Source organism: Leptonychotes weddellii, chromosome 5, assembly GCF_054177405.1.
Source record: "Leptonychotes weddellii isolate Sample4059 chromosome 5, ASM5417740v2, whole genome shotgun sequence".
Taxonomy (NCBI): domain Eukaryota; kingdom Metazoa; phylum Chordata; class Mammalia; order Carnivora; family Phocidae; genus Leptonychotes; species Leptonychotes weddellii.
In genome coordinates this window covers 81129787-81156165 of record NC_138373.1, presented here as the reverse complement: position 1 = coordinate 81156165, position 26379 = coordinate 81129787, and the positions used below count along the sequence as shown (strand labels likewise).

The following is a 26379-nucleotide window of genomic DNA, read 5'->3' as shown; positions in this document are numbered from 1 at the left end:
AGTAGTGGGATGAATGTTTCAGGGAACTTTTTGTTTAATTATGTGTGTGTGTGTGTGTGTGTGTATTGTGTTACAATGTAAAATATATTTCTTACTGTGAGTTATGGCCAAAAAAAATTTGAGAAATACTGGTCTATATAATAGTAAATATTTTACCAACATTCAAGTACTTTACTTTCAAAATGCACAATAAAATATGTCAACAATGTATTGTATAGATTGTTGACAGTTTTGTGACTATGATGGCAGCAATTCATACAGCAAAGAATGTTTAGAAGTTTACTTTGGATTTTAAAAAATTATTGTTGAATTTATTAAGGTTACAGATTCAAAGATCTAGTTCTTTTGAGAGCTTCTAAATTCAGCCTACAAATCCTAGTCTATAAGTTGAGTGGGTTTTAACACTCTGCTTAAAATAATACTTGGTTCTATTTACGAACTTGGCTAATTAACCACCTTCAGACATTTTAAATTGTTTTTGTAAAGTTAGTATATTTGATTTCTTTCTTAAGTACTTCAATTGCAGTGCCATTGAAGAGATTTAATAAAATCTTACTGAGTACTTAAACAATGTATATCTAATAAATTAAACTTACAAATTTGATAAACTTGAAGTTCTCCTAAGTAGGTCAATACATTATCTGTAAATATAAACATAACTTAAAAATCACAAATTTAAATCGACTCCTTTATTATATGAGTATAAAATACTAAAAATTTACAAAATATACATATAAAACATGAAAAATTTCTATTTTAGTATAAAACATTAATACATGGCATTGATTCTCTTTTTTTTTTTTTTAAAGATTTTATTTATTTATTTGACAGAGAGACACAGCGAGAGAGGGAACACAAGCAGGGGGAGTGGGAGGGGGAGAAGCAGGCTTCCCGCGGAGCAGGGAGCCCGATGCAGGGCTCGATCCCAGGACCCTGGGATCATGACCTGAGCCGAAGGCAGACGCTTAACGACTGAGCCACCCAGGCGCCCTGGCATTGATTCTCTTAAACATTTAATTTCTAATGATTTCTAAATTTATATCTCTCCCTTGAACTCTATACCAACATAGACAAGTATGTCCTGGATATCTCCGCTTGCATATATTTTTTTTAAGATTTTATTTATTTATTTGACAGAGAGAGATATAGCGAGAGAGGGAACACAAGAGGGGGAGTGGGAGAGGGAGAAGCAGGCTTCCCGCTGAGCAGGGAGCCCGATGCGGGGCTTGATCCCAGGACCCTGAGATCATGATCTGAGCCAAAGGCAGACACTTAACGACTGAGCCACAAAGGCACCCCTCTCCTCTTGCATATTTAACTGGCATATTTAACTTAACATGCTTAGAACTGAGTTCCAGATATTCCTCTTCCGCCCGGGTCTGCTCTTCTCATGGTCTTCCCCATCTCAGTTACTGGTAACTCCTGTGTTCAAGCCTAAATCATTATCAACTTTAACCCTTCTCACCTCATTTCTCTCCAACCCTTCAATAAGTTCTTTAGTATATCCTTGTGGGTCTACTTTCAAAATATATACTGAACTTAACCCCTTCTCCCCACTCTCACTGTCACTGTCCTGGGCAACTACCATCACCTCTCACTTGGATTATTGCAATTAACCCCTTCTTTCCCTTTCCCCTGCAGTTTCATCTCAATGTTTCAGTCAGAGTGACTTTTTGGTAAGCCAAATCATGTCATTCCCCTTCTCAAAACCTTCAATCCCACTCAAAATATGAACTGAAATACACGTTTAACCTGTTTTCTGTTACCTCTGACTCCTACTTGTGTCTCCATTGTTCACACGGCCATTCTGGCATCCTTACTCTTTTTCAGACACAGCTCAAAGCCCTTAAACTCCCTGTTCCTTTTGTCCAAAACACTTCCCAAATACTTGCATAGCAAGCCCTCTCCCATCCTTCAGGGTGGGTAACTGAGGGAATAGAGGCAATCTAAAAATTCAAAGACCTTGAAAGTATGGAAACCCTTACAGCTTCTAAGACTCAAAGAGAAAGAGATGGAATGAAAAAAAGGTTTTGAACAACAAAGACTCAATGAGACTTCTCAGCTGAACAGGGTGACTCAGTTTTGTAGCAAAGGTTAGATCAAAGATTGAATTTTCTTTCTTTTTTTTTTTTGAAAGATTATATTACATTATTTTATTTTATCATATATTTATTTATTTTTCACTCCCACCTTTCATTTTTTACAAAATTTTTATTGAAATATAATCTGTATTATATTTATGTACAAGTATATAAATCAACATCATACAGGTTGATACCTTTCTACAAATTGAACATACATAACCAATAGCCAGAGATCTTTCTCGTGCCTTTCCTAGTCATTAACCCCCAAACAAGAGCTGGCAACTGTCTTGACTTCTAATACCACACATTAAGTTTTCCTGTTTTTATACTTTATGTAAGTGGAATAATATCTGTGTATATTCTTATTTATTTATTTTTTATTTAAATTCAATTAACATATAATGTGTTATTCGTTTCAGAGGTAGAAGTTAGTGATTCCTCAGTCTTATATAATACCCAGTGTTCATTACATCATATGCCCTCCTTGATGTCTATCACCCAGTTCCCCATCCCCCCACCCCTGTCCCCTCCAACAACCCTCAGTTTGTGTCCTGTGCTTAAGAGTTTCTTATGGTTTGTCTCCCTCTCTGATTTCATCTTGTTTTATTTTTTTCCTCTCTTCCCCTATTATCCTCTGTTTTGTTTCTTAAATTCCACATATCAGCAAGATCATATGATAGTTGTCTTTCTCTGACTGACTTATTTCACTTAGCATAATACCCTCTAGTTCTACCCACGTCATCACAAATCGCAAGATTTCATTTTTTTGATGGCTGAGTAGTATTCTATTGTATATAGATACCACATCTTCTTTATCCATTCATCTGTTGATGGACATCTGGGCTCTTATCATAGTTTGGCTATAAACATTGGGGTGCAGGTGCTCTTTTGGATCACTACATTTGTACCTTCGGGGTAAATACCCAAAAGTGCAATTGCTGGGTCAAAGGATAGCTTTATTTTCAACCTTTTGAGGAACGGCCATACTGTTTTCCAGAGTGGCTGCACCAGCTTACATTCTCATCAACAGTGTAAGAGGGTGTCCTTTTCTCTGCATCCTCACCAACATCTGTGTTTCCTGAGTGGTTAACTTTAGCCATTCTGACTGGTGTGAGGTGGTATCTTGTGGTTTTGATTTGTATTTCCCTGATGCTGAGTGATGTTGAACATTTTTTCATGTGTCTGTTGGCCAATTTGGATGTCTTCTTTGGAGAAACATCTGTTCATGTCTTCTGCCCATTTCTTGATTGGATTATTTGTTCTTTGGGTGTTGAGTTTGATAAGTTCTTTATAGATTTTGGATACTAGCCCTTTATCTGATATGTCATTTGCAAATATCTTCTCCCATTCTGTCGGTGGTCTTTTGGTTTTGTTGACTGTTTCTTTTGCTGTGCAAAAGCTTTTTATCTTGATGAAGTCCCCATAGCTCATTTTTGCCTTTGTTTCCCTTGCCTTTGGAGACGTGTCTAGCAAGAAGTTGCTGCAGCTGAGGACACAGAGGTTGCTGTCTGTGTTCTTCTCTATGAAGGTTGAATTTTCTACTCAAGATAGTCACCATTAATTTGGGGAAGAGAGAGCAATAAAATAAAATAGATGATAATTATGACTAGGAAAGAACTGTGGGTATATGTAAGGAGTCTAACATTTTAAGGGAATTACATTGCCAAAACATAGCATGACACAACATGGCAAAATAAAACACAAGTGTGATTCTTAGGTGAGCCTTAAAACAACCCTTGGTCAAGAAGTGAGCTGCAAAGGTAGCCTGGTATTAAGGAAAGCAAACTCCTCAATACATACTTCAAATGTGGCCCAAGATAAGACAAGAGGACCTTCCCTGAAGGTGGAGCCAAAGACCACAGAAGACCCCCCTCCCCCCTCAAAAAAGATGAACTTTCCCCAATGAGTGTCAGGGTCTAATTGAGAAATCTGTCTGGAGGCCATCACTTTGCCTATTTTCAAAATCATTTTTTATATTTGGGAAAAAATTTTACAATGTTCTCTTGATATTAGACTAGGGCATTTATATGTATGTGAGTATATATGAGGTTATTGTAGTAGGCTGAATAAGGGCCCACAAAGGTTCTACTTCTTGGAACCTGTAAATGTTACTTTATTTGGAAAAAGAGTCTTTGCAGATGGATGAAATCAAGGACCTTGAGATAAGGTGATTATCCAGGATTACTGGGTGGGCCCAAATGCCACAAAGAGGAGACAACCTAAAGATGAGGGGTAGAGATTGGAGTGACACAGCCACAAGCCAACAAAGGTTGGCAACCACCAGAAGCTGTAAGAGGGAAGGAATAGATCTCCCTTAGAGCCTGCTGCTCCCTTGATTTTAGCCAGTGAAACTGCTTTTATAGGTTGGCCCCTAGAATTATGAAAGAATAAATTTCTGTTGCTTCAAGCCACCAAGTTTGTGGTCGATTGCTACAGCAGCCACAAGAAACCAATATACTCATACATTAAAAAGGAAGAATATTGTATCTCCTATTCAAAGGTCTATGATAATGCAACAGGCCTTGCAAGTCCTTGGCTTGTTTACAAGTTGGTAAATTTGTGTCCTGGTAAGTATATAGGAAACAAAATAAAGAAAATAATTTTAAACGAGACTCCAAATGAATGTGGTTTCTCTATTTTGTGTGACAAATGGCAGAAAATATCTTTGTAAAGCCATCTTTACTTAATAGATTCTCTTTATTATTATCTTTATCTTTGTTTCTAATTATAAAGCCATGAGTTTTGATTATAGACTTTGACTAAAAAAGTAGAAAATTAACATCTCCTCTAACTTCTCTGTGTTAAAGTTTCCTTCACATTTAAAAATTCTAAATAAATAAATATATATGGTAAGCAAATATATATATGCTTAAACCATTAAAATGTAGAATTTTACTCTTTAGCAACTTGGTTTTTTCCTCCTAAGACGATATCATAGATAACTTTCTATAGCAGTATATATAGCTTTACCTCCTTCTTACCAGACTTATATCATTCCTTTAAATGGACGTGGCATAATTTATTTAAACAAATACCTACTGTTGGATGCTTCAATTGTTTCCTATATTTCTAGTATAAATAGTAATAATCTTCCTTTTCATACAGATTTAATGTTCCCTGTTATGTCAAAATCAAAAGTAATTTCAGTTTAAAGAATACTTATTTTGCAAAAGTACAGAACATTGAATGTAAGTTTTAAAATAGATGAACTGTTTCTATTAATTGCATTAAAATCACTGAGGCATTCTGATCAATAACCGTAGCAATGGTTAATTTTTTAGACATCTGACTACCCAGTGGTGCTCTCTTTAGAAAACCACTGCTCACCTTCCCAACAAGAAGTGATGGCAGACATTTTGCAGTCTGTTTTTGGAGATGCCTTGCTTTCTGATATGCTTGATGATTATCCAGACAAACTACCTTCACCAAAGGTAACCTTTTGTCTCAGAAGCCCAGGTTTATAAAAAAAGAAAAAGCATGTCACTATTATATTGATCAATAAAACTGGGTGAGAAATCAATGAAAATGCTTAGTTTTGATGATGCATAGAGGTGTATCTTTGCAATGTGTTGCCTGGGAAATGTTCCCGTGAGCATCTAGGTAAATGTATGTTGATAAAGAGAATATATAGGGATATAGGTAAAAACTCACATTTTTATTGTGTGCCACACCCCATGAGTCCAAAATTTCAAGTCAGTTAATATTAGGCCACAGGACTTTGGTATGTTTTATAGGCAAAGGCGAAGAAAGAGGCAAAGATCTAGGTTATTAATAGAGTCCGTGTCCAGTTCCTTAGCATCTGGGTGGCTTGCCCCACCCCCTTTTAAAAAAAATTTATTTATTTACTTGAGAGGGAGAGAGGGAGAAAGAGATTGGGGGAGGGGCAGAGGGAGAAAGAATCTAAGCAGACTGCACTGAGTGTGGAGCCCCCTGCAAGGCTCAATCTCACAGCCCTGAGATCACCACCTGAGCCGAGACCAAGAGTCAGATGCTTAACTGACTGTGCCACCTAGGTGCCCCTTCCCTTCCCTTTTTTTTTTTTTTTAAATCTGCTCTTTTCAGTTTCCGTGTCTCTTACGGGATCCTTTCCATCTTCAACTGAGCATACTCAAATACTTGGTTTAAAAAAGCACTCCCACACTAGCCTCATGATTTCGATTTCTCTTCAGCTATCTCTTTATTATTCTCTGTTTCAACCCAAATTTCCACTTTCTCATCTCCTCACAACCTAATGAGCTTCTTCTTCCACCTGCATCTCAGTAAGTTTCTCATTGTCATCAGAGACTTTTCTACCAGTAAATTCTAACAGACCTATTTCAGTCACCATCTGACTTCTTTCCGTCACAACATTCAATACTGGGAAACCTCCTTCCTTTCCTTGGAACACTTTCTTCTGTAATACCATATTTTTTAGGTTTTCCTCTTCCCTCTCTGGCCAGTCTTTCTTAGTTTCTTCTGCCAGCCTAGTCTCCTCACCCCAAATTTCATCAGGTGATAGAAGAGCGAACCTTTTTTTTTTTTGCATGACACTTTTTTTTTTTTTTGCATGATTGTCTAACAATCAATAGTTTCATTTTGACGTGTCATCATTTTGGTATTTAGAGCAGTGTTTTTGTAATATTTGAATATTTTCCTTTATATTTTTCCATATTTTATTTAGATGAGTGGAAAATTTAAAGACGAAAGTTGTGACACTGGTGATGAGAAGTATAAGAATCATGATAGTATTGAAATGAACAAAAAAAATTGAACAGATGGAAAAACTGACTCTTTCACCCCATGAGAATGCTCACAACTAAATGTGCTCAATTATGACAGAAAAGAGATTAAAGACCTTGTGAAACGTGCTGGAAACATACCATCAAATATTTAATCTAATCAAAGATGTAATCTAAGGTTTAATCTAATGGTCTAATTCAGGAAATTATAACAATGTATAGTTTTCTAGGAATAAGATTCCTCCTCCTATTTATAAATCAACTTTCTGCATCCAGATATGTAGTTTTCATTAACGTTTTTGCTTCTGTACTAAAGTAAGGGAATGCTTTTCAATGACTAAATGAGGAATTGGAGATAGAGTCCTTTCTCATTCCTCACTTGGTCACTGGGGTACAAAAGAATTGCCTAGAGACTTGTTAAAGTGGCATAATTCCAGTCCTACAACTCAAGATTCTGATTCTTTAATTTTGAAGTAGATCCCAGGAATCTGTTCCTTTAACAAGCACTCCAGGTAATGATTTTTTTTTTTTAAGATTTATTTATCTATTTAAGAGAGAGAGAGAGAGCAGGGGGAGAGGGAGAGGTAGAGAGAGAATCTTAAGCAGACTCCTTACTCAGTGTGGAGCCCGATGCAGGGCATGATTCCATGACCCTGAGATCATGACCTGAGCCAAATCAGAGGCGGATGCTTAATTGACTGAGCCCAGGTGATGCTTTTGATGAATGTGGTTGCATAGTGCACTTTGGTAAGCTCCATATTAGAGAGTAATATAAGGGCCATAGTAATAGAGAGAAGGTCTAATGTGATGGAATAATTCGAGTGGGTACCTGAGAATAGTAAAGGGAATGGACAAATCAAACTCGAAGAAAAGAACTTTATTTCATAGTCCAGATTTCAGCAGCATTATATATTAAACATAACAGGCATTTAATAAGTACATTGATAGGGGTGCCTGGCTGGCTCAGTCAGTAGAGCATGTAACTCTTGATCCCAGGGTCATGAGTTCAAGCCCCACATTCGGTGTGGAGCCTCCTTAGAAAAAAAAAAGTACGTTGATAAATTAATTAATAGTTGAAAAGGGCAGGGATAAGTAAGGGAAAGAAAGGAACTGGAAGTCTTTGGATTTAGAATGAGTGACTCTGATGGTCAATTTTGCCATGATCCTTGTTTTGATGGACAGGAAATATTGAGTTGATGATGCTTGTGGCCAATACAGTTGAAATATGAAGAAGATTTGCAAATCTTTAACTTAAATTTAGTCTATTCTAGGTGTCAAACATTACAATAGACATTTTTGAATACCTGATTTCATTTAATACTTTTTAATGTTGGATAACAAAGTAATGATCTGAAGCATTTACTACCAGAAGTTGTAACATTCTTTTATAGCATTTCGAGCATTTTAATATATATATAAAAATATAGAAAATGTATTATAAATAAATATATATAAATTATACATATATACAATATGTGTATACATATATATATATATACACATATAATTTTCATGTATGTCAATTTTTTAAAATACTAGGAATTTTTGGAAAGTAAAACAAATGGAGCCATAGTAAGTCCCAATCATATAACAGGCTTATTTTGGGGTAAATTTTGGTCAATACTATAATATCACTGGTTTCTATTAAGGTATTATAGGAGTATGGAAAAAGATGGAGTTCTTACATATTTTACTACTGTGGGCTAACTGAAAACATGGTGAAAGACTTTTCAATGACTGTTCAAATGCAAACTTCCCTGTAAATGTGTAATTGTATCTCTCTTTCAAATCGTTTCTGTAGGCCTTAAAATTCAAAATATTAGTTAGAAACAAGAAAATAGGATCCTTAAGGGAAACCCGTGAAAGAAAAGGTTCTGATAAGCATGGTCAGGTAGAAGAATATGAAGAGATAGATCAAGATGTGGATGATGAAATCAAAGAATCAAAAGCATTGGCTATTTTAGAAGATGATTCACAGAAGGAAGCAGGGGCAATTAATGCAGCTGGATTACCACTTTTCAGGAGAAGGAGGGTGAGATGATACTTTGTGAAAATCTTATAAGTGATTGAAAAGTTGTTTTATTTTCTTACTGGTAGAGAATTAAACTTTTTTTTTTTGAGGGAAAAATCTTTTTCTCCTTCTAAAAATTCTAGTCTTTCATTTAAAACTTGTTTAGAAAAAATTAACATGGGAAAAGAATATTTTAAAGTTATATGTGTTATTTTTATTTTTTTAAATTTATTTCTTTATTTGAGAGAAAGAGAGAGTAGGGCAAGAGTGGGGGAAGGGGCAGAGGGAGAGAGAGGGAGAGACTCTCCAGCAGACTCCCAACTGAGCGTGGAGCCTGACAGGCACTTGATCTCATGACCCATGAGATCATGACCTGAGCTGAAATCAAGTCAGACACCTAATCAACTGAGCCACTGGTGCTGCTGGCTGTTTTTAATGTTTTCTTAATGGTCCAATTTTATGCATTTTTATGTACTAGGCATTGTGCAATGTACAAAATACAAACAACATAATATTTCTGCCCTCAAGGAGACCATACTGTCAGAGACAAGAAAATCACCATTATAATATATAGATTATAAGTATACAAATTAGCATGACAAAAGAAGGTATCTTGGGTTGCAAGTGACATTAAACTAATTCAGCTGGTTTAAGTAAAATGTGAATTAGTTAATTGGCCCACATCAATGAAAAGTTCAGGGAAAGGGGTTCAGATTTCAGGAATTACGTGGTATAATATCTCAAGCAAAGTCCACAGAACTTTCTTTCTCTAACTTTGGATCCACTTTCTCTACATTGGTGCAAGACTTCTCCAAAGCTTTAGCTTCAGATGCTTTCAGGCTCAATCCAATGGAAGACCTACTTATCTCTCACATGACAAAGAGAATGTTTTTGGGCATTGGCTCTAATCAAGTTATGGGCACAGCCCAGAGTCAAATGCTATTGCTAGGGAACTGCAAAGCTCTGATTAGCCAGGTCTGAGCCACATTATCAATACTTAAGCCCATGGATTGAATGTTTTCCCAAAACAAAACTTGGGAAGGGGATAGCAGAGGTGTAGAAGGTCTAGTTGCTGACATGTAAAAGAATAAATGTGTACCATACAGCAGAAGTTATTCCCAAATGTTAGATCATATTGGACATATACTTACTCATGACTAAATATCCTCAAGTTGCAAAATTCACAAGAATAAACAGATCTTTGGGAAAAAGGAAATAGTAATAATTGTCATCTTCAATACTTACTACGTTAGTTGGGATTTTAAATGTATGCTGTCTCATGTTAACATTAAATACTATTCAATCACATTGAATACAAAATAATCACACTGATGCATTCCAAACGGTTTTTGAGGAGATAATATTATGAAAAGACTCATATAATTGATCTGAAAGCATATTTTCTTTATTGGAAAAGGAATTTTTCAAATGATTTATTGCAAAAATATGAAATTTCTGCATTTTATTTTTATACCACATAGGTAAAAGTGGCTATGGCCCTATCTGATCTTGTCATTTATACCAAAGCCGAGAAGTTCATAAGCTTTCAGCATTCAAGACTATATCAGCAATTTAATGAGAGTAATTCTATTGGGGAGTCAGAAGCCCGAAAACTTTCAAAGTTGAAAGGTAAATTCTTATGTTTCAAACAGATGAAGTATTTAAACAACTTTAATTCACTGCAAGGGTGTTAAGATTGGTCAGTGACATTTCTAAAACTATATTCTCATAAATTTTCAACATATTTAATGTAATTTAAAAAAGGCTATATACCTCAAATCACAATAAGTGATTTCACAGAACTTATTTGACTTCTTTAAGTCATGAAATTTTGATTGAGAATGTCCAGTGTGGACAGTTTTGTGGGTGGGGCCCTGGTGAGCTGTTTGTAGAGGAGAGCGATGAGTGACAAGGCTGCAGAGGTAGGCAGAGCCAAATCACAAGAAATGTGAACTTTGTCCTAGAATCAAAGGTGAACAGGATTGAAATCTCAGGAATCACACCATCCCCTCTGTGTTTCTGAAGGATGCCTTTGATAGCAGTGTAAAGGCAAGACTCCCTGTAGGGAGGAGATGAGGGCTCATGGTAGAGGGAGCCATGGTGAACTGTGGACTCAGTAGGCACCTGAGGTAGACAATTAAATAGACCTGGAGGCTGTGTGTCCAAGGTGAGGGAGAAGGAGGACATGGCATCCGCGCCAGGCTGCCAGATGGCTGTACAGAGTATGCACTGTCCCTGCACATCTGCAGTGGTACCATTGGTCTCCGCATCTTTTCACTGTCTTCTGATTCTGAACCCGAGGTGGATTATTCTGTTTGCTAGAGCCAAAGATGCAACAAGGCCTTGGAAAGAGAATGGGAAGCCGACTCTACCCTATTCTCAGACTTATATGATCGAGGATAACCTGAACTTAAGAAGGGGGGGAAAAAAAGGGATGGGCAATTAACTCAGCAGTCAAGTGACTCTCCAAATCCTTCTTAAAAAATGCAATCTACCGTCCTGTATAGAAACACCATGGCAGGCAAATCAGCACCTGCAACTGACTCAAACCAGCTGTTGGCTGTTTGGAAATGCGGATTCTGATATATTTGTTGGTTAACCGCTTTGGGCTGGCCACTGGCACCCAAGGGTTTTGAGGCATACTGCAGCTCATCTCTTCAAACTGACTCTGGATATTTTAGGCTCTTTTTGTTTGTTTTTTAAGCTGTAGATGATGATCAAAAATCAATTCAGTAAATCTGAACCACCACCATTAAAATAATAGAGTAGAATAGAATGGAATAGAATAGAATAATGGAGATGCAATAAGAGTATTATTTTATGAAACAATTATGTGTGTGTATTGTGTGTTGGGTGTGATATAAGATATATTTCTTACTGTGAGTATTGTCGGCCGAGTTTGAACTTGAATGACCTACTTTGCTAGTCTCTATTCTTTCAAATTATTGGATAGTTTTTGTTGTTTCTCAAGGGGACAAGCCCTCTGGGCACAACAAAAGTTGTTATAATTCTCTCACTCTCATTGTATTAGACACCTGCTCAAAATTTAAAAAGGCACTGAGCGGTTCTGAATAGAGTCATAAAATGTAGCACCACCATTTCTTTGGAAAGAGTATAGGGCATTTTTCTTGCACCAAAATCCAATGACAAATAATTAATGATGTGGGCAAAGGTGTACTCTAAGATAATGTCCATCATTATTTTTTTTAATTTTTTAAAAAGATTTTATTTATTTATTTGGGAGAGAGAGAGGGAGAGAGAGAGAGAACGAGTGGGGGGAGGGGGGAGGGAGAAGCAGACTCCCTGTGGAGCAGGGAGCCTGACGCAGGACTCGGTCCCAGGATCATGACCTGAGCTGAAGGCAGATGCTTAACCGACTGAGCCACCCAGGCACGAAGAATGTCCATTATTATTAAAAACTTAAATGTTACTAATTTTATAATGCAGAAAAATAAGAAACAAACAACTTTTTATATGCATGGATACTTTTCAGTCATTTAAAAATAATGTAGTAGGTGAATAGTATTGAAATGGAATGATTTTTTATGTTATTTTTAAGTTAAAAAAAGGAAGTTTATATAAGGGAACAAACAATATGATTCAATTAAAAAATAAGAATATACCTATGACAACAGAGTGGAAAGATATATACCAAGGGTTACTGGTTATTAATTAAGTGACGAGATTGTATTAGTTTTATTTCTTATTTTTTTGATTTTCTCATTTATCTAAGATGAACATAAATTGCATTTATAATAACATAACATGTTTAATTTCTAAAGGTCAATTTCAGAAGTAACTAGATCATATTATGTTAAGGGTCTTTCGTGATCATTTGTGTTTATCACTTTGTAGATAGGAAAATTATGATCCAGAAGAGTACACTTCTTACCAAAAGATAAATATCTTGCTTAGGGCTGGATAAGGGATCATGATAGTTGGACAACATGGTGCCTTTATACGCGAGTAGCTTTCTTTCTCTCAAGGAGTGTATAACTTCTAAAATTGAGAGCTGATGAAGTTGATTATAATTATTAACTTCAGTAATTATAATTTTTCTACTTGACAATGCTTCCTAAAGAAGAGTATGTGGAATGAGGGTGGCATCAATTCAATTCCAGTTTGACCAGCAAATGTAGTGGGCCCCAGGCAGTAACCATTTCTCCCTATACTGATCATCGTATTAGCAGGAGTAGTTGTGGGAACAGGATCTGCTTAGTGAAAGAATAAAAGCCTTGGAGAAACACGAAATCTATGTCCAAAAATTTGAAGGATGTCCAATGGTAAAGGGTACAAATTAGTACATATTAGTTTTGAATCTCAAGTGATTTAGGTAGAACATATATAAATAGAAACTTATAAAAATAGATAAGTAAAAACATAAAAAATAGAGAAACAAATGGACTGTGTGTGTGTGTGTATGTGTATTATAAGTATAGACCTTATCTCAGTAAGGAAAACATTTGAAAATAATCAGAACTACAGTAGTCCCCTTATCCATGGGAGACACATTCCAAGACCCCCAGTGGATGCCTGACACTGTGGAGCACTGAACCCTACATATACTATGTTTTTTTGTTTTGTTTTGTTTTAAGATTTTACTTATTTATTTGACAGAGAGAGACACAGTGAGAGAGGGAACACAAGCAGGGGGAGTGGGAGAGGGAGAAGCAGGCTTCCATCTATGATAAATTTAATTTATAAGTTAGGCACAGAGATTGACAACAATAACTAATAATGAAATAGAACAATCGTAACAATATACTGTAATAAAAGTTATGTGAATGTGATCTCTCTCAAAATATCTTATTGTACTTCACTCACCCTTCTTGTGATTATGTGAGATGGTAAAATGTCTACGTGATGAGATGAGATGAGATGAATGATTGTAGGGTATTTGCAAACTTCTGGTGATTTGTCAGGAGTAGGATCATCTGCTTCAGACTCTGGTTGACTGTAGGTCACTGAGACCACCGGAAGCAAAACCACGGATAAGGGGGGACTGCTGTACTGGGAGATAGCAAGTTCTCTTTCAATGGAGAGATGCAAACAGAGATTGAAGGAATTTTGAGGGAAGATGCTGTGGTGATTAGGGTTGGGAGCTGAACTGAATAACTTAACATCCCTTTCAACCCTGAGAATCTGTTGGTTATTCAACTGGATTAATTTGGATGGCATTATATATCTTTATATGACTTACATGTGATTCTGCCCTAATGCAAAAACCAAAGTAAAAAAAAAGACAAAATGGAGAAAGATACAACTTTTTTTTTAAAACATGGATGCATTTTATTTGAAAATTTTATATATTCTTATGTCAAAGTGAGATTAATTTGGATGTGAAAAACAAATATATTATTTAATCATTTTTCCTCAAGTGAATGATTAATATACATAAAATTGTATAATAAAAATTATTAACTTCTCAATAACAGTGAATTACACTGTCAAACAAAGGCATGGATTTATTTTGATTTCCATGAATTACAAATATTTTTGCTAAGACATACGTATCAAAAGTACTGAAACAATTGTAGAATTATATAATATATAGAAGCATAGCAGTTTATTATTTATTTGAAATCTTTCATGATGTTCTCATATATATTTTTTTAGGCCACGAGTTTATTCTTCACACCAGCAAGTTCATTACCAGAATTTATCCCAAAGCAACAAGAACAGACTCCTCTAATTTTAATCCTCAAGAATTTTGGAATATAGGTTGTCAAATGGGTATGTTATATAGAATATTGAGTTTCTGCAAAAATAAGATAAAATAAGTTCATTTTGTGAATTAATGAAAGATTTATGAAAAGAGCTTCCCAAGTAGATTTTTTTGGCCCTGGGTGTTTTAGGGTCAGGCAATAATGACGAATCATTAGTTTCAAGAGCTGAAGTTATTCCTAAATGGGTCAGAGAGGGTAACTCTAAGTGAGGGTTAGGGGCATGGAAGTTCAATTCATGGAGAGTTGGCATTGGAAGGGTAGGAAGGGAAAAAAGACATCAAAATGGATGTAAGAGGACAGTGAATATCAAATCCTTTGCTTGAAAGATTTGCTAAGGGCTTCTTTAAATCAAGGGACCTCTGCCTTTTATACTTTACACAAGCTTCTGCATTCACAGTATTGAAAAGTGAATGAGATTACGTGGCTCCGTTACTTGTCTTTACCAGACCCTCCCTATTCCAAATTGATTCACTGTTACAGCACAGGCACTAACCAGTCAGAGGGTCCTAGGTGTGAACGCCTCTGCTCCTGGCTTGGCAATGCCCATCGGTTTGTGGAGGGAGGGGGAGAGTAGGGTTAGGATAGGTGGGTGAGGGGGTATTAGGGGAAGTGGAGGATGGTACTGCATACAGTGGCTTTTTACCAACTTCCATGGAGGGACTTCTATATTTTAACACCAATTATTGCTCTGCTTGTTTCCCACTTCCTCTTCAAGTGATAACAGTATCTCTTTGGGCCTGAAAATTTAAAATATACTCAGTGTCTTTCCTTCTGGCATTAAGTGTACTGATTTTCTCTATTCTCATATCTCCTGAATGTCATCTGACCTACACATTGCTATTCTGTAATCTATACTGTGTATCAGTCTGATGTTTAAACCAAAGCTATAAAATAATTTAAAAATTAAAACCCACGTTCATACATTAATATACACATAGCAGGAAGACATGTTTAAAAATCAGAAATTATTTGGCTAATGATGCTCACTCTTAAAATGTTTGGACATATAAAATCCATGATTCGGTTTCAGTAAATCTTTGAGCTGTGTTTCTTTAATGTACCCTCTCTTTCCTGACAATAACAAAATACTTTTTTCTCACAGTGGCCTTAAATTTCCAGACCCCTGGTCTGCCTATGGATCTTCAAAATGGGAAATTTTTGGATAATGGTTGTTCTGGGTATATTTTGAAACCACATTTCCTAAGAGATATTAAAACAGAGTTTAATCCAAATGAAACACCAAAAGACATTGATCCAGTTACACTTACGATAAGGGTAAGATGAATAACTTTTTCTTTTTGGGGGAGGTTACTATAGAAGCTAGAGAGTCTGCATTAATATTTTGACTTCCATTGATTTCCTTTAATGTCCTCTAAATTTCTGTTCATCTTGGGGTGCCTGGGTGGCTCAGTCGTTAAGCGTCTGCCTTCGGCTCAGGTCATGATCCCAGGGTCCTGGGATCGAGCCCCGCATCGGGCTCCCTGCTGGGCGGGAAGCATGCTTCTCCCTCTCCCACTCCCCCTGCTTGTGTTCCCTCTCTCGCTGTCTCTCTATCTGTCAGATAAATAAAATCTTTAAAAAAAAAAATTTCTGTTCATCTTTTTCGGTATCGCTCCATATCTGAAAAACTTTTTGTTGACTTTTTGCATGAATGATTACCTGCTTGTGAATAGAAATATTGAGGCTGAAAGCTTCTCCTCTCCAAAGTCTATATTATCCCATTGTCGTTAGGCATTTAATATTGTGATAGAGAAGTCTGAGTTCAGCCCACGAGTTACCTTGTAGATATGCGACTCTCTCCCTCCTTAACTTTATAGAATTTTACTAGAAAATTTTAGGAGCTCTTTGCTTTGTCATTAATCTCCAGCATTAGACTTTCACAGTTCCAGATTTTTAACCCCTTGTCTCTGAATATTCTTTGATTAGTATTTGGAAACCAAAAGTTATCCGTATGCTTTTCTTGAGTATCTGCCTGCATGTTTACTAATTCCTGTCAACTCTATCACTGTCTCTTTTTTTCTGCCTTTGGTTTTCTTCCATATTTGATTTTATTCTTTACCAATTCTAATGTAGATATGAATTTTTCTCCTGCATTATCAGTTTCTCCCCTCCAATTTTTATTTACCTCATGCTGCTTCATTTTTATTTCTGTCTGTATCCTATCCAGCGTCTTTCCCCACCCCCCAACCCCTGTCTTCTTAGATTCTGTGTGATTTTATTGGGAGCAAAGTAGTTGTCTAAAATTTATTGTTTCCAAAAAGTATAGACTTTCTGAAAACTTTCTTATTTTTCTATAACTTAAGTGCTATTTATTTCCTTTTTTTAAATGTCCCTGAATCTTCTAAAAAGCCCTTAGCTTTTTTCTCTCCACTTAGTTATAAGCAATTCTATTTTTTAAAATATTTTATTTATTTATTTATTTATTTATTTATTCATTCATTTATTTATTTGACAGAGAGAGAGACAGCAAGAGAAGGAACACCATCAGGGAGAGTGGGAGAGGGACAAGCAGGCTTCTCGCTAAGCAGGAAGCCCAATATGGGGCTCGGTCCCAGGACCCTGGGATCATGACCTGAGCCGAAGGCAGACGCTTAACCAACTGAGCCACCCAGGCACCCCAGCAATTCTATTTTAGATTGTATCTACAAACCTATGGTTTGTAACAAATTGGGTGGGTAGGGCTCTTTGGTCCCTCTCTTGGTTTAGCTGGTTGCTCCTAGAACCGTATGAACCATTTCAGATTCTGTTCTGGAATTTTGGTACTTGTATTGCTGTCCCTGGTGAGGACTTTTGTGTTTGCTGTTCTGATTGAGGGGAGTGTTGCTGGCTGTGCTGGCTGGTGGGAGCTTCCCTGCTCTGGCGTCCTGGCGGTCAGAGTGCAGGAGACGCTCTAACCCAGACTGCATGCCCTTCATAAACCTTCCTCTCTCGGCTCCTTCCTCTACTGTCCTGATGTCACAGGACTTGGGGGACCACTTTCATCCACTTCCGGCCCTAGCCTTTTTGTCCTGGCTTAGAATGGAGATTTAAGAGATGTTGCTGTCTTTCAGAGATTAATGTGGAAAGAGAGTAGAGCAAAGTTGAATGAGAAAGAAATGATCTCAGCCCCTGAGAGAAACAGTACCAGTGATGTATGTAGCTGACTTTTTCCTTGGTTGTTAGGGATTTTGTGACTCTAAATTTTTTTTTAAAGATTTTATTTCTTTAAGAGAGTTAGAGAATGTAAGCAAGGGGGTGGGGGAGAGGGATAAGCAGACTCCATGCTGAACACAGAGTCTGACGTGGGTCTTGATCCCACAAACCTGAGATTGTGACCTGAGCCAAAATCAAGAGTGGGTGCTTAACTGACTGAGCTACCCACACGCTCTGGATTCTGTGACTCTAAAAGTAGGGGCATGTAGGGTAGAAAAGTAGGGGCATATAGTAGAAATTGCCTCCAGCACTGGATGCTGCCCCAAATCAATTAGTTGGCACTCTTTCTAGGATCCAGCAAAATATTCTCCATTAAGCTTACTTTGCAAATATTATCATAACTTTGGCATTTTTTTTATTTTTTATTTTTTTTAAGATTTTATTTATTTATTTGAGAGAGAGGGAGAGCACAGAGGGAAAAGCAGACTCCTCGATGAGCAGAGAACCAGGTGTGGGACTCGATCTCAGGATCCTGGGACCCTGACCTGAGCCGAAGGCAGCCGCTTAACCAACTGAGCCACCCAGGCACCCTTTTTTTTTTTGTATTTTTTTAATACAAAAATTTAAAAGATTAATAACTTTTTCTTTTACTTTTTGGTTATGATATAAGCTAGAAAGTATACATTAATATTTTAAGTTCCATTGACTTCCTTTAGGGCCTTTAAATTTCTGTTGATCTCTTTAGCCCCTGTAAGGTGGGTGGTATTTCAACATTTTCCACATTTGTACCAGTGTCTGCCTGTTGTTTTTTTGCGTGAATGAAAAAATGCGAAAGGCTACATTGTTCTAAACACCTAATCTAGTCATTGTAGTAGCTGTTCTAGTGAGAAAAAGGGATGAATCAGCCACTTTGTATGGTCCCCTCCTACTCCTCACAAATCTCCTTGCTGTGCATCTGGGGCTTTCCTCTCTCCCTCTCTCTCTCTCTTTTTTTCTCTTCTTCCCAACTGATTCTTTCTTTCTCAAATTTGTGGGCTCCTTTACTCTACCTGCCTCTGAAGTATTTATGTTGTTAAGGCTTTTTCTTTTTTAAAAAATTTTTTAATTTAAATTCAATTTAGTTAACATATAGCATATTATTAGTTTCAGGGGTAAAATTTAGTGATTCGTCAGTTGCATATAACACCCAGTGCTCATTACATCACATGCCCTCCTTACTGCCTGTCACCCAGGTACCCCATCCCCTCACTCACCTAGTCTCCAGCAACCCCCAGTTTGTTTCCCAGAGTTGAGTCTCTTCTGGTTTGCCACCCTCTCTGTTTTTAATCTTATTTTTTCTTCCCTTCCCCTTTGTTCATCTGTTTTGCTCCTTAAATTCCACATGAGTGAAATCATATGGTATTTGTCTTTCTTTGACTTATTTTGCTTATCATAGTACCCTCTAGTCCATACATGTTGCTGCAAATGGCAAGAGTTCATTCTTTTTGATGGATGAGTAGTATTCCATTGTATATATCCATATATACAATGGAATACTACTCAAAGTAAGCATATACATATATATATATATACCACTTCTTTGTCCATTCATCTGTCGGTGGACATCTGGGCTCTTTCCATAGTTTGGCTATTGTGGCCATTGCTGCTATAAACATTGGGTTGCATGTGTCTCTTTGAATCACTATTTTTGTATCCTTTGGATAAATACCTAGTAGTGCAATTTCTGGATCATAAGGTAGTTCTATTTTTAACTTTTTTAGGAACCTCCATATTGCTTTCCAGAGTGGCTGCATCAGCTTGCACTCCCACCAAGAGTGCAAGAGGTTTCCCCATTTCCCACATCCTCGCCAACATCTCGTTTCCTGACTTGCTAATCTTAGCCATTCTGACCAGTGTGAGGTGATATCTTGTGGTTTTGATTTGTATTTCCCTGATGCCAAGTGATGTAGAGCATTTTTTCATGTGTCTGTTAGGCTAAGGCTTTTTCTTAATCCTTATCTCAAACTAAATATTCTCCTTGTGTCCTTTTATATACGTTGATGGTTTCAACTACCAACAGTGCTCAAATCTTCAATCTGCCTTCATTTCTGGAATGTAAAGACATATTTTAAATATCCTACTTAACATCCTTACCTGTTTAATCCTTGTTCTGTCAAGCTTAATATATTAAAGGCTGAACATCCCTTCCTAGTCCAATCTTATTTTCTTTAAATGTCAGTGATCTCCATTGAATTCATTGTGTCAATTAATTCAGGCTAGAAAATTGGGAAGCATTCTTCTCTTCCACATCTGTCACTTCCCATGTCCCATCTCTAAATTTTATTGATTAGAAATGTCATCCTTATCCAATCCCTTGGTCTGATGCCATTTGCCACTGACCCCCCTCCCCCTTTTTTAAGGAATTTGTTACCTGTCATCACATTTATTTCTTTGGCCTCCTAAGGGTTTTTCACATAGCCTGTCTCAGTTCTGATTCATCTTCCACAAATTGCCCAGAGACATTGTGCCCCAGTGCTAATCTCATTGTGCCTACTTAATGTTTCTTTGGGTGTCCTGCTTGCTTTCTCAGTCAGGGCTTAGCCTAATTCTCTAGGCCCATCTCTCTCCACTTCTAATCTTGCACCTTGTTCTGTAACCATATGACACCTCCACGCATTACATATGCTTTTTCATTTGACTGGGTCATTCTCCCATCCTTCACCTGCCTGTTGCATTCAGACTCATTTTTCAAGACTCAAGGGTCACTTCTTTTCAGAAGTTTTTTTTTTTCCTACCCTAAATTAGTTAGGCTTCTTTTTGTAGTTTTGTTTTTCCATAACATCCTATGCCATAATATGTATTATACAGGTATACATCAGCGATACTGCAGGTTTGGTTCCAGACCACCGCAATAGAGTGAATATCACAATAAAGCAAGCCAAATGAACTTTTTGGTTTCCCAGAGTATATGAAAGTTATGTTTATACTATAGTCTATTAAATGTGCAGTGTATTATGTCTAAAAAAACAATGTACCTACCTTAATTAAAAATACTTTGTCACTAAAAAGTGCTAACCATCATCTGAGCTTTGAGCGAGTCACAATCTTTTGGCTGGTGAAAGGTCTTGCCTGGATGTGGACGGCTGCTGACTGATCAGGGTGGTGGTTGCTCAAGGTCAGGGTGGCGGTTGCTCAAGGTCAGGGTGGCTGTGGTACCATTTGTCAACTATGTTGATGTAGTCTTCTAAATCCTTTGTTGTCATTTCGACAATCGTCACAGCATCTTCACCAGGAGTAGATCCCAGCTCAAGAAATCACTTTCTTTGCTCATCCACCAACTCCTCATTTGTTCAAGTTTGACCATGAGATTGGAGTAATTCAGTCACATCTTGGGGCTCCAATTCTGACTGTAGTTCTCTTGCTGTCTCCACCCCATCTGCAGTCAGAACACACACATGTATTAGTGTGCTGTCTTATATGGGCATGGTTGGTGGCACCTCCAAACAATCACAACAGTAACATCAAAGATCACTGATCACAGATCCCCATAATAAATATAATAGTGAAAAAGTTCGAAATATTGTGAGAATTACAAAAATGTGACAGAGAAACATGAAGTGGGCAATTGCTGTTAGGAAAATGGTGCCCATAGACTTGCTCAATGCAGAATTGCCACAAACCTTCAGTTTGTAAAAAATGCAATATCTGCAAAATAGAGTAAAACAAAGCTCGATAACATGAGGTATGTCTGTAATTGTTTATTTACTTGGACTTGTGTTTCTCCCCCACTTTTCTGAAGGCCCTGGAAGGATAAAGACTGTGTTTTGTTCAAGTCTTATCCACAGTGCCTGACACAAAGTGTATGCTCAATATATGTAAGTTAATTGAATGATTGCTTTTGTAAGTTAGAAATAGTAAGGACAACAGATGTGTTCTTTCATTGAGAAAGCAAAGATGGAAGATAGCTAGTATGCACAGATGTTTACAGATGCCACCTGTTTGTTTCTGAAGGGTCTCATATAGGGATGTAAGTGGCATATAGGGATGTAGGTAATAAAACAGGCAGGATTAATGATTTTCCTGGCAAACTGCTGCCATAGCCATGTGGGTTCTTCTCTCTTGCTTTGATCGTCCTGGAGAGCTTTGATTACAACTTGTACAAGTTGTGGAAGGCATGACTTGGGAATCAAGAGACCTAGTTTTACCATTAGCTTTATGTCCTTGATGAAGACATTTCAACATTTCTGGTTTAATCTCTGTCATCTGCAAATGGAGAGTTTTGGATTAGGTCAATCATTCTCAAACTTATAAATACGATACAACCATTTTCTAAGTTCAAAATCTTATGCATAAGGCCAATAGATGAAAGCAGAGGTACTCTAGTTGACCATCAAGGGTTTTCTTTTTGACATCTATCTCCGTGGTGGCACCTGGAAAGGCTCTGTGACTCAGAGTGTAAAAAGTATTTGAATAATAGACTCTAAATTCTTTTTCAGTTCTGATATTCAATTATTATTATTTTTTATTTTATATATTTTTTGACACAAGGTGCACCAAAGCCGAACCTTCTCCATATTGGTAAGGGTCTGTTACCTGCGGAGGAGATACTCAGCTGGGAGGCTCTGGTATCAGTGTACTTATTGATTATGGCCAATGTTCCAACTTCCCTGATGTCTAATTAGGCTGATTGATCAATGCCCATTCCATAGTTGTTGTTAAATATTTACATAGTCACTCTGGTTTCCAGCTAATGTTATAATGTGTGGATGTAGGAAAGGAAAAATTATACATTGGCACTTCTTCTGTTTCTTTTTCTTTTTTTCTCTTCCTTTCTTCTTTCCTTCCTCCTTTCTTTTTTTTCAAACAATTATTTATTTGTTCCTTTTTATTATAATGTTCAGAAATTGAAATTATGCCTGAATTTTTATATTAGTACATTTTACAAATTAGTGCACTTTGAAATAGTGTTTTTGTTTGGACTTTGTTCCCTAAAGTAAGACAAAACTTTGCTTCAACAGCTAGTTTGACTAATACAAGGTTAAATGAAACTATTGTTAATTACTTTAAGTGTTCTTCTGATACCCAGTCCCTAATATACATATGAAATCATTGATTTTGTCAGACTCAAATTACTTATGATAATACTGACAATAATAGATAATATAAAATTTTATCATAAATTATCCAAACATAAATTATACTATGAAAAAATACTGTCATAGGAAATTATGCAGTGTTTTTTCTTACATTTCAGAAGTAGTATTAATATTGTTTCTAATTTTTGGCTGTTTACATACAGTATGAATTTCAAGATAGTTCATGTTTTCAGAGTAATTCAAGCTGAATTACAGTAGACTATGATTCTAACAATACTTTTAAGCAGTGCCTTATAACAACCATAACAAAGACTTTAAAAATTAAAAAAATGTTGAACTATAAATCCCAGACAATGTGAATTTTACTATAACTATATATTAGTAAAGTGGAATAATATAGACATATTCCTAGTATTCACTTACTGACACTTGAGGATAAGAGTTAAATTTTAAAATTTGTGTTATATTCCACTTTTAATTTTTTTGTGGGAACTGAGAGTCTATTATCTTTTTGGAATACATATTTTATTTTGAAATTATGTGATTATGCAGTTTGATATCCTTTTAAATTTTTGCATTCAAATATTTTTGTGCAGCTCATCAGTGGTATCCAGTTACCTCCCAGTAACCATTCATCATCTAACAAAGCTGACACACTAGTGGTTCTAGAAATTTTTGGTGTTCCAAATGATCATGTGAAACGGCAGACTCGTGTAATTAAAAGAAATGGTGAGCTCCCAGTATATTTTTATTGAACTTCTACTAGGCTTCTTGTTTGAAAGCTTAAAATTTATCTAGTGATAGAGTTTTGAGACATCTTTATTATTCCTAAGGCAAGGGCTTTGAATTAGGTTTTAGCTGACCAAAGGGTTATATGCAGTGAAAACAATTTGATAGTGATTCAATGTATTGTTTAGATATATTTTCAGATTACAGATACAAAAATTTATCTGACCTGAAAAATTACTATTTTTTTTCCCTTTGACCTCCTTTTCATGTTTCTTCCCATATTGCTGAATTAAAGGGACATTTTGATGGCTGCAAATCTACTTAGCTTCTAACCTTTGTGTAAAATAAAGAACGTATGATTATTCTGATATAGTATGTTACCCATTTTTATTTCACTGTTTGAATTATTTTAGATCAAAGGTCTGTGGCTTTTGGCTCTGGCTAAGGATGCCATAGAAACCTACTCATACAATATTTGGGTTCATAATTTAGTCATTTTTGCCAGAAGGGAAATGTAGGAATGGAAGAAATGACTTGGGTAAGATTTTCAGTTCCAGCATCCCGTGATATTTTATATAATACACTACTGACAGCGTCACATCTTCGTTGAGGGTGAAATCATTAAGGATATTAAAGTGTAGATTCCTGGGATTGACCTTTAGTCAGGGTCACCTTGGAGGAGACCTAGGAACTGATTCTTGAGTCTAAAATCTTCTTTGGGTGGATATTCCCAAAGTAGAGTGGGCTTCATTTGTGAGTCTGGAAATATGTGCCAGGTTAAATGGCACCAATGGAAAAACAGGTGCAGTTGTATTAGTCTTTTTCTCCTTGGGTGATGATCTCCAATAATATCCACCATCTGCCCCTTGTAGTGACACCCCAAATACTCCTCCAGTGTCCCCCTAGTGCAAAGGGTATGGAAAGAAGATGTGGGAAGTTTTGGCTACTTCATCCTAGGTTATCTATGGGAAGGGATATTGGTGAAGACTCACTGCACTATTTGGCATGCCTTAGAGTTGAAGGCATACTACGATGGCGGTGTCACAAAATGGTAATTGCTTATGTCAGGAAGCGTATAGTACCCTATCTCTTGTTCTCTTCATCCCCTTACTTGAATCTTCATAACAAAATGCACGGAACATTTGTTTATTCAATGCACCTCTCAAAATATGATTCTAGCTCCCATTAGAATTTAGATTATATCCCTGGGTTTTATGGAAATATTCCTACAGAAATTAAATTTGCTTTATCTAACAATACTGAGCCTGTTTTATTAGAATCCTGGTGATAAGTATCAAAGAAACTTAAAATCTCTGTTTATTAAACATATTACTATGTATGTCCCGATCAACTCTATTTTAGATAGTTCTCAGTTTGGCATGAGAGATGAGATACAATAAAACAATTATGATAAAGTCATTAGTGTTTTAAGGAAAATATGAGAATTGTAGTGGAACAGGCAAATTTGGAGATGGTTCTTGGAGAATGAATAGAATTTTTTACAGAGATTGAGGATGAAGGCATTGAAGGCAAAAGGAATAATATGAGCCCTAACACCTGGAGAAGACTAAATTCAAATATGCTAGGGAAAAATACAGAAATTTAATATGGGTGGAATACAGGGTCCTTAAAGATAAAATGAGAAAGTTATGTTGGGTACGGCCATGGAAAATTGTGAAAGCCATGATAAGATGTTAGGTAATTTCTTTTCTGTAGAAAATGAACAAAATTAAAACTCTTGAACAGGGATATAGCACTAACATACTTGAGTTTTAGGAAGATTGTTTCTGCAGATTTGATAGGAAGAAGTGTATGCGAGAGAAATGAAAATACAAAATAGAGTCAGGATATGATTTCATGGCTAGAGGATGGGGAATTCCAGTCAAAGAAGGCCCATTGCATCAGAAAAGGGGTGGAGGATGTATATGAGGAAGACTAGCAGGAATAAAAGTCTAGATAGCGGGACAAGAGGGATTCTAGGATGGCTTAGCTCCTAGAGTAATTGCGGTATAATAAGAGAAATGAGAGTCTGGAAGGAAAAAAGATCACATTTGGATAAGGTGTGGAAGTAATTCTTCAGTTTTGGTCATGCCCGAGAAAACTATGCTTGTAACTATCAAATTGTTATCCTGGTTTCCTTCCTTCCCTCCTTCCCTCCCTCTCCCCCTTTCTTTCCTTCCTTCCTTCCTTCCTCCCTCCCTCCTTCCCTCTCTCCTTTCTTCCTTCTTCCTTCCTTTCTCTTTCTCTTCCTTCCTTCCTTCCTCCCTTCCTTTCTCCCTTTCTTTCTTTCTTCCTTCCTTCCTTTCTTTCTTTCTTTCCTTTCTTCCTTCTTTCTTTCTTTCTCTTTTCTTTTCTTTTTTTTTTTTTAAAGATTTTATTTTATTTATTTGACAGAGAGAGAGAGAGACAGCTAGAGAGGGAACACAAGCAGGGGGAGTGGGAGAGGGAGAAGCAGGCTCCCGGCCGAGCAGAGAGCCCGATGCGGGGCTCGGTCCCAGGACCCTGGGATCATGACCTGAGCCGAAGGCAGACGCTTAACGACTGAGCCACCCAGGCGCCCCTCTTTCTTTCTTTTTCTTTCTTTCTTTCTTTCTTTCTTTCTTTCTTTCTTTCTTTCTTTCTTTCTTTCTTCTTTCTTTCTTTCTTTCTTTTCTTCTTTCTTTTTTTCTTTCTTTCCTTTCTTTCCTAAAAGGGCTTTTGCATATAATACATATGATCTATATGTGTATGTGTGTGAGAGAGAGAGTTTATAATGAAGTAGGGTTAGAGGAGGAAGATAAATCACTATAAGAATTTTGTGCACATTTTAAAGAGTCTATAAAGAATTGACACTAATATGAGGAAGTTGAGAAACAAGACAGAGGATCATAGGGAAGGGAGGGAAAAATGAAACAAAATGAAACC

General features: G+C 36.6%; 1 protein-coding gene across 1 annotated transcript in view; it reads left to right on the top strand.

Moving 5' to 3' along the window:
- The window catches only part of PLCZ1 (phospholipase C zeta 1), a 42042-nt gene that overhangs the window by 9528 nt on the left and 6135 nt on the right, over nucleotides 1–26379 (top strand). Inside the window, exons 4-9 of the mRNA XM_081818937.1 lie at nucleotides 5366–5515; nucleotides 8604–8834; nucleotides 10295–10442; nucleotides 14430–14546; nucleotides 15642–15814; nucleotides 23343–23486. Coding sequence (XP_081675063.1) covers nucleotides 5366–5515; nucleotides 8604–8834; nucleotides 10295–10442; nucleotides 14430–14546; nucleotides 15642–15814; nucleotides 23343–23486 — 963 coding nt within the window. The remainder of the gene's footprint in view (nucleotides 1–5365; nucleotides 5516–8603; nucleotides 8835–10294; nucleotides 10443–14429; nucleotides 14547–15641; nucleotides 15815–23342; nucleotides 23487–26379) is intronic.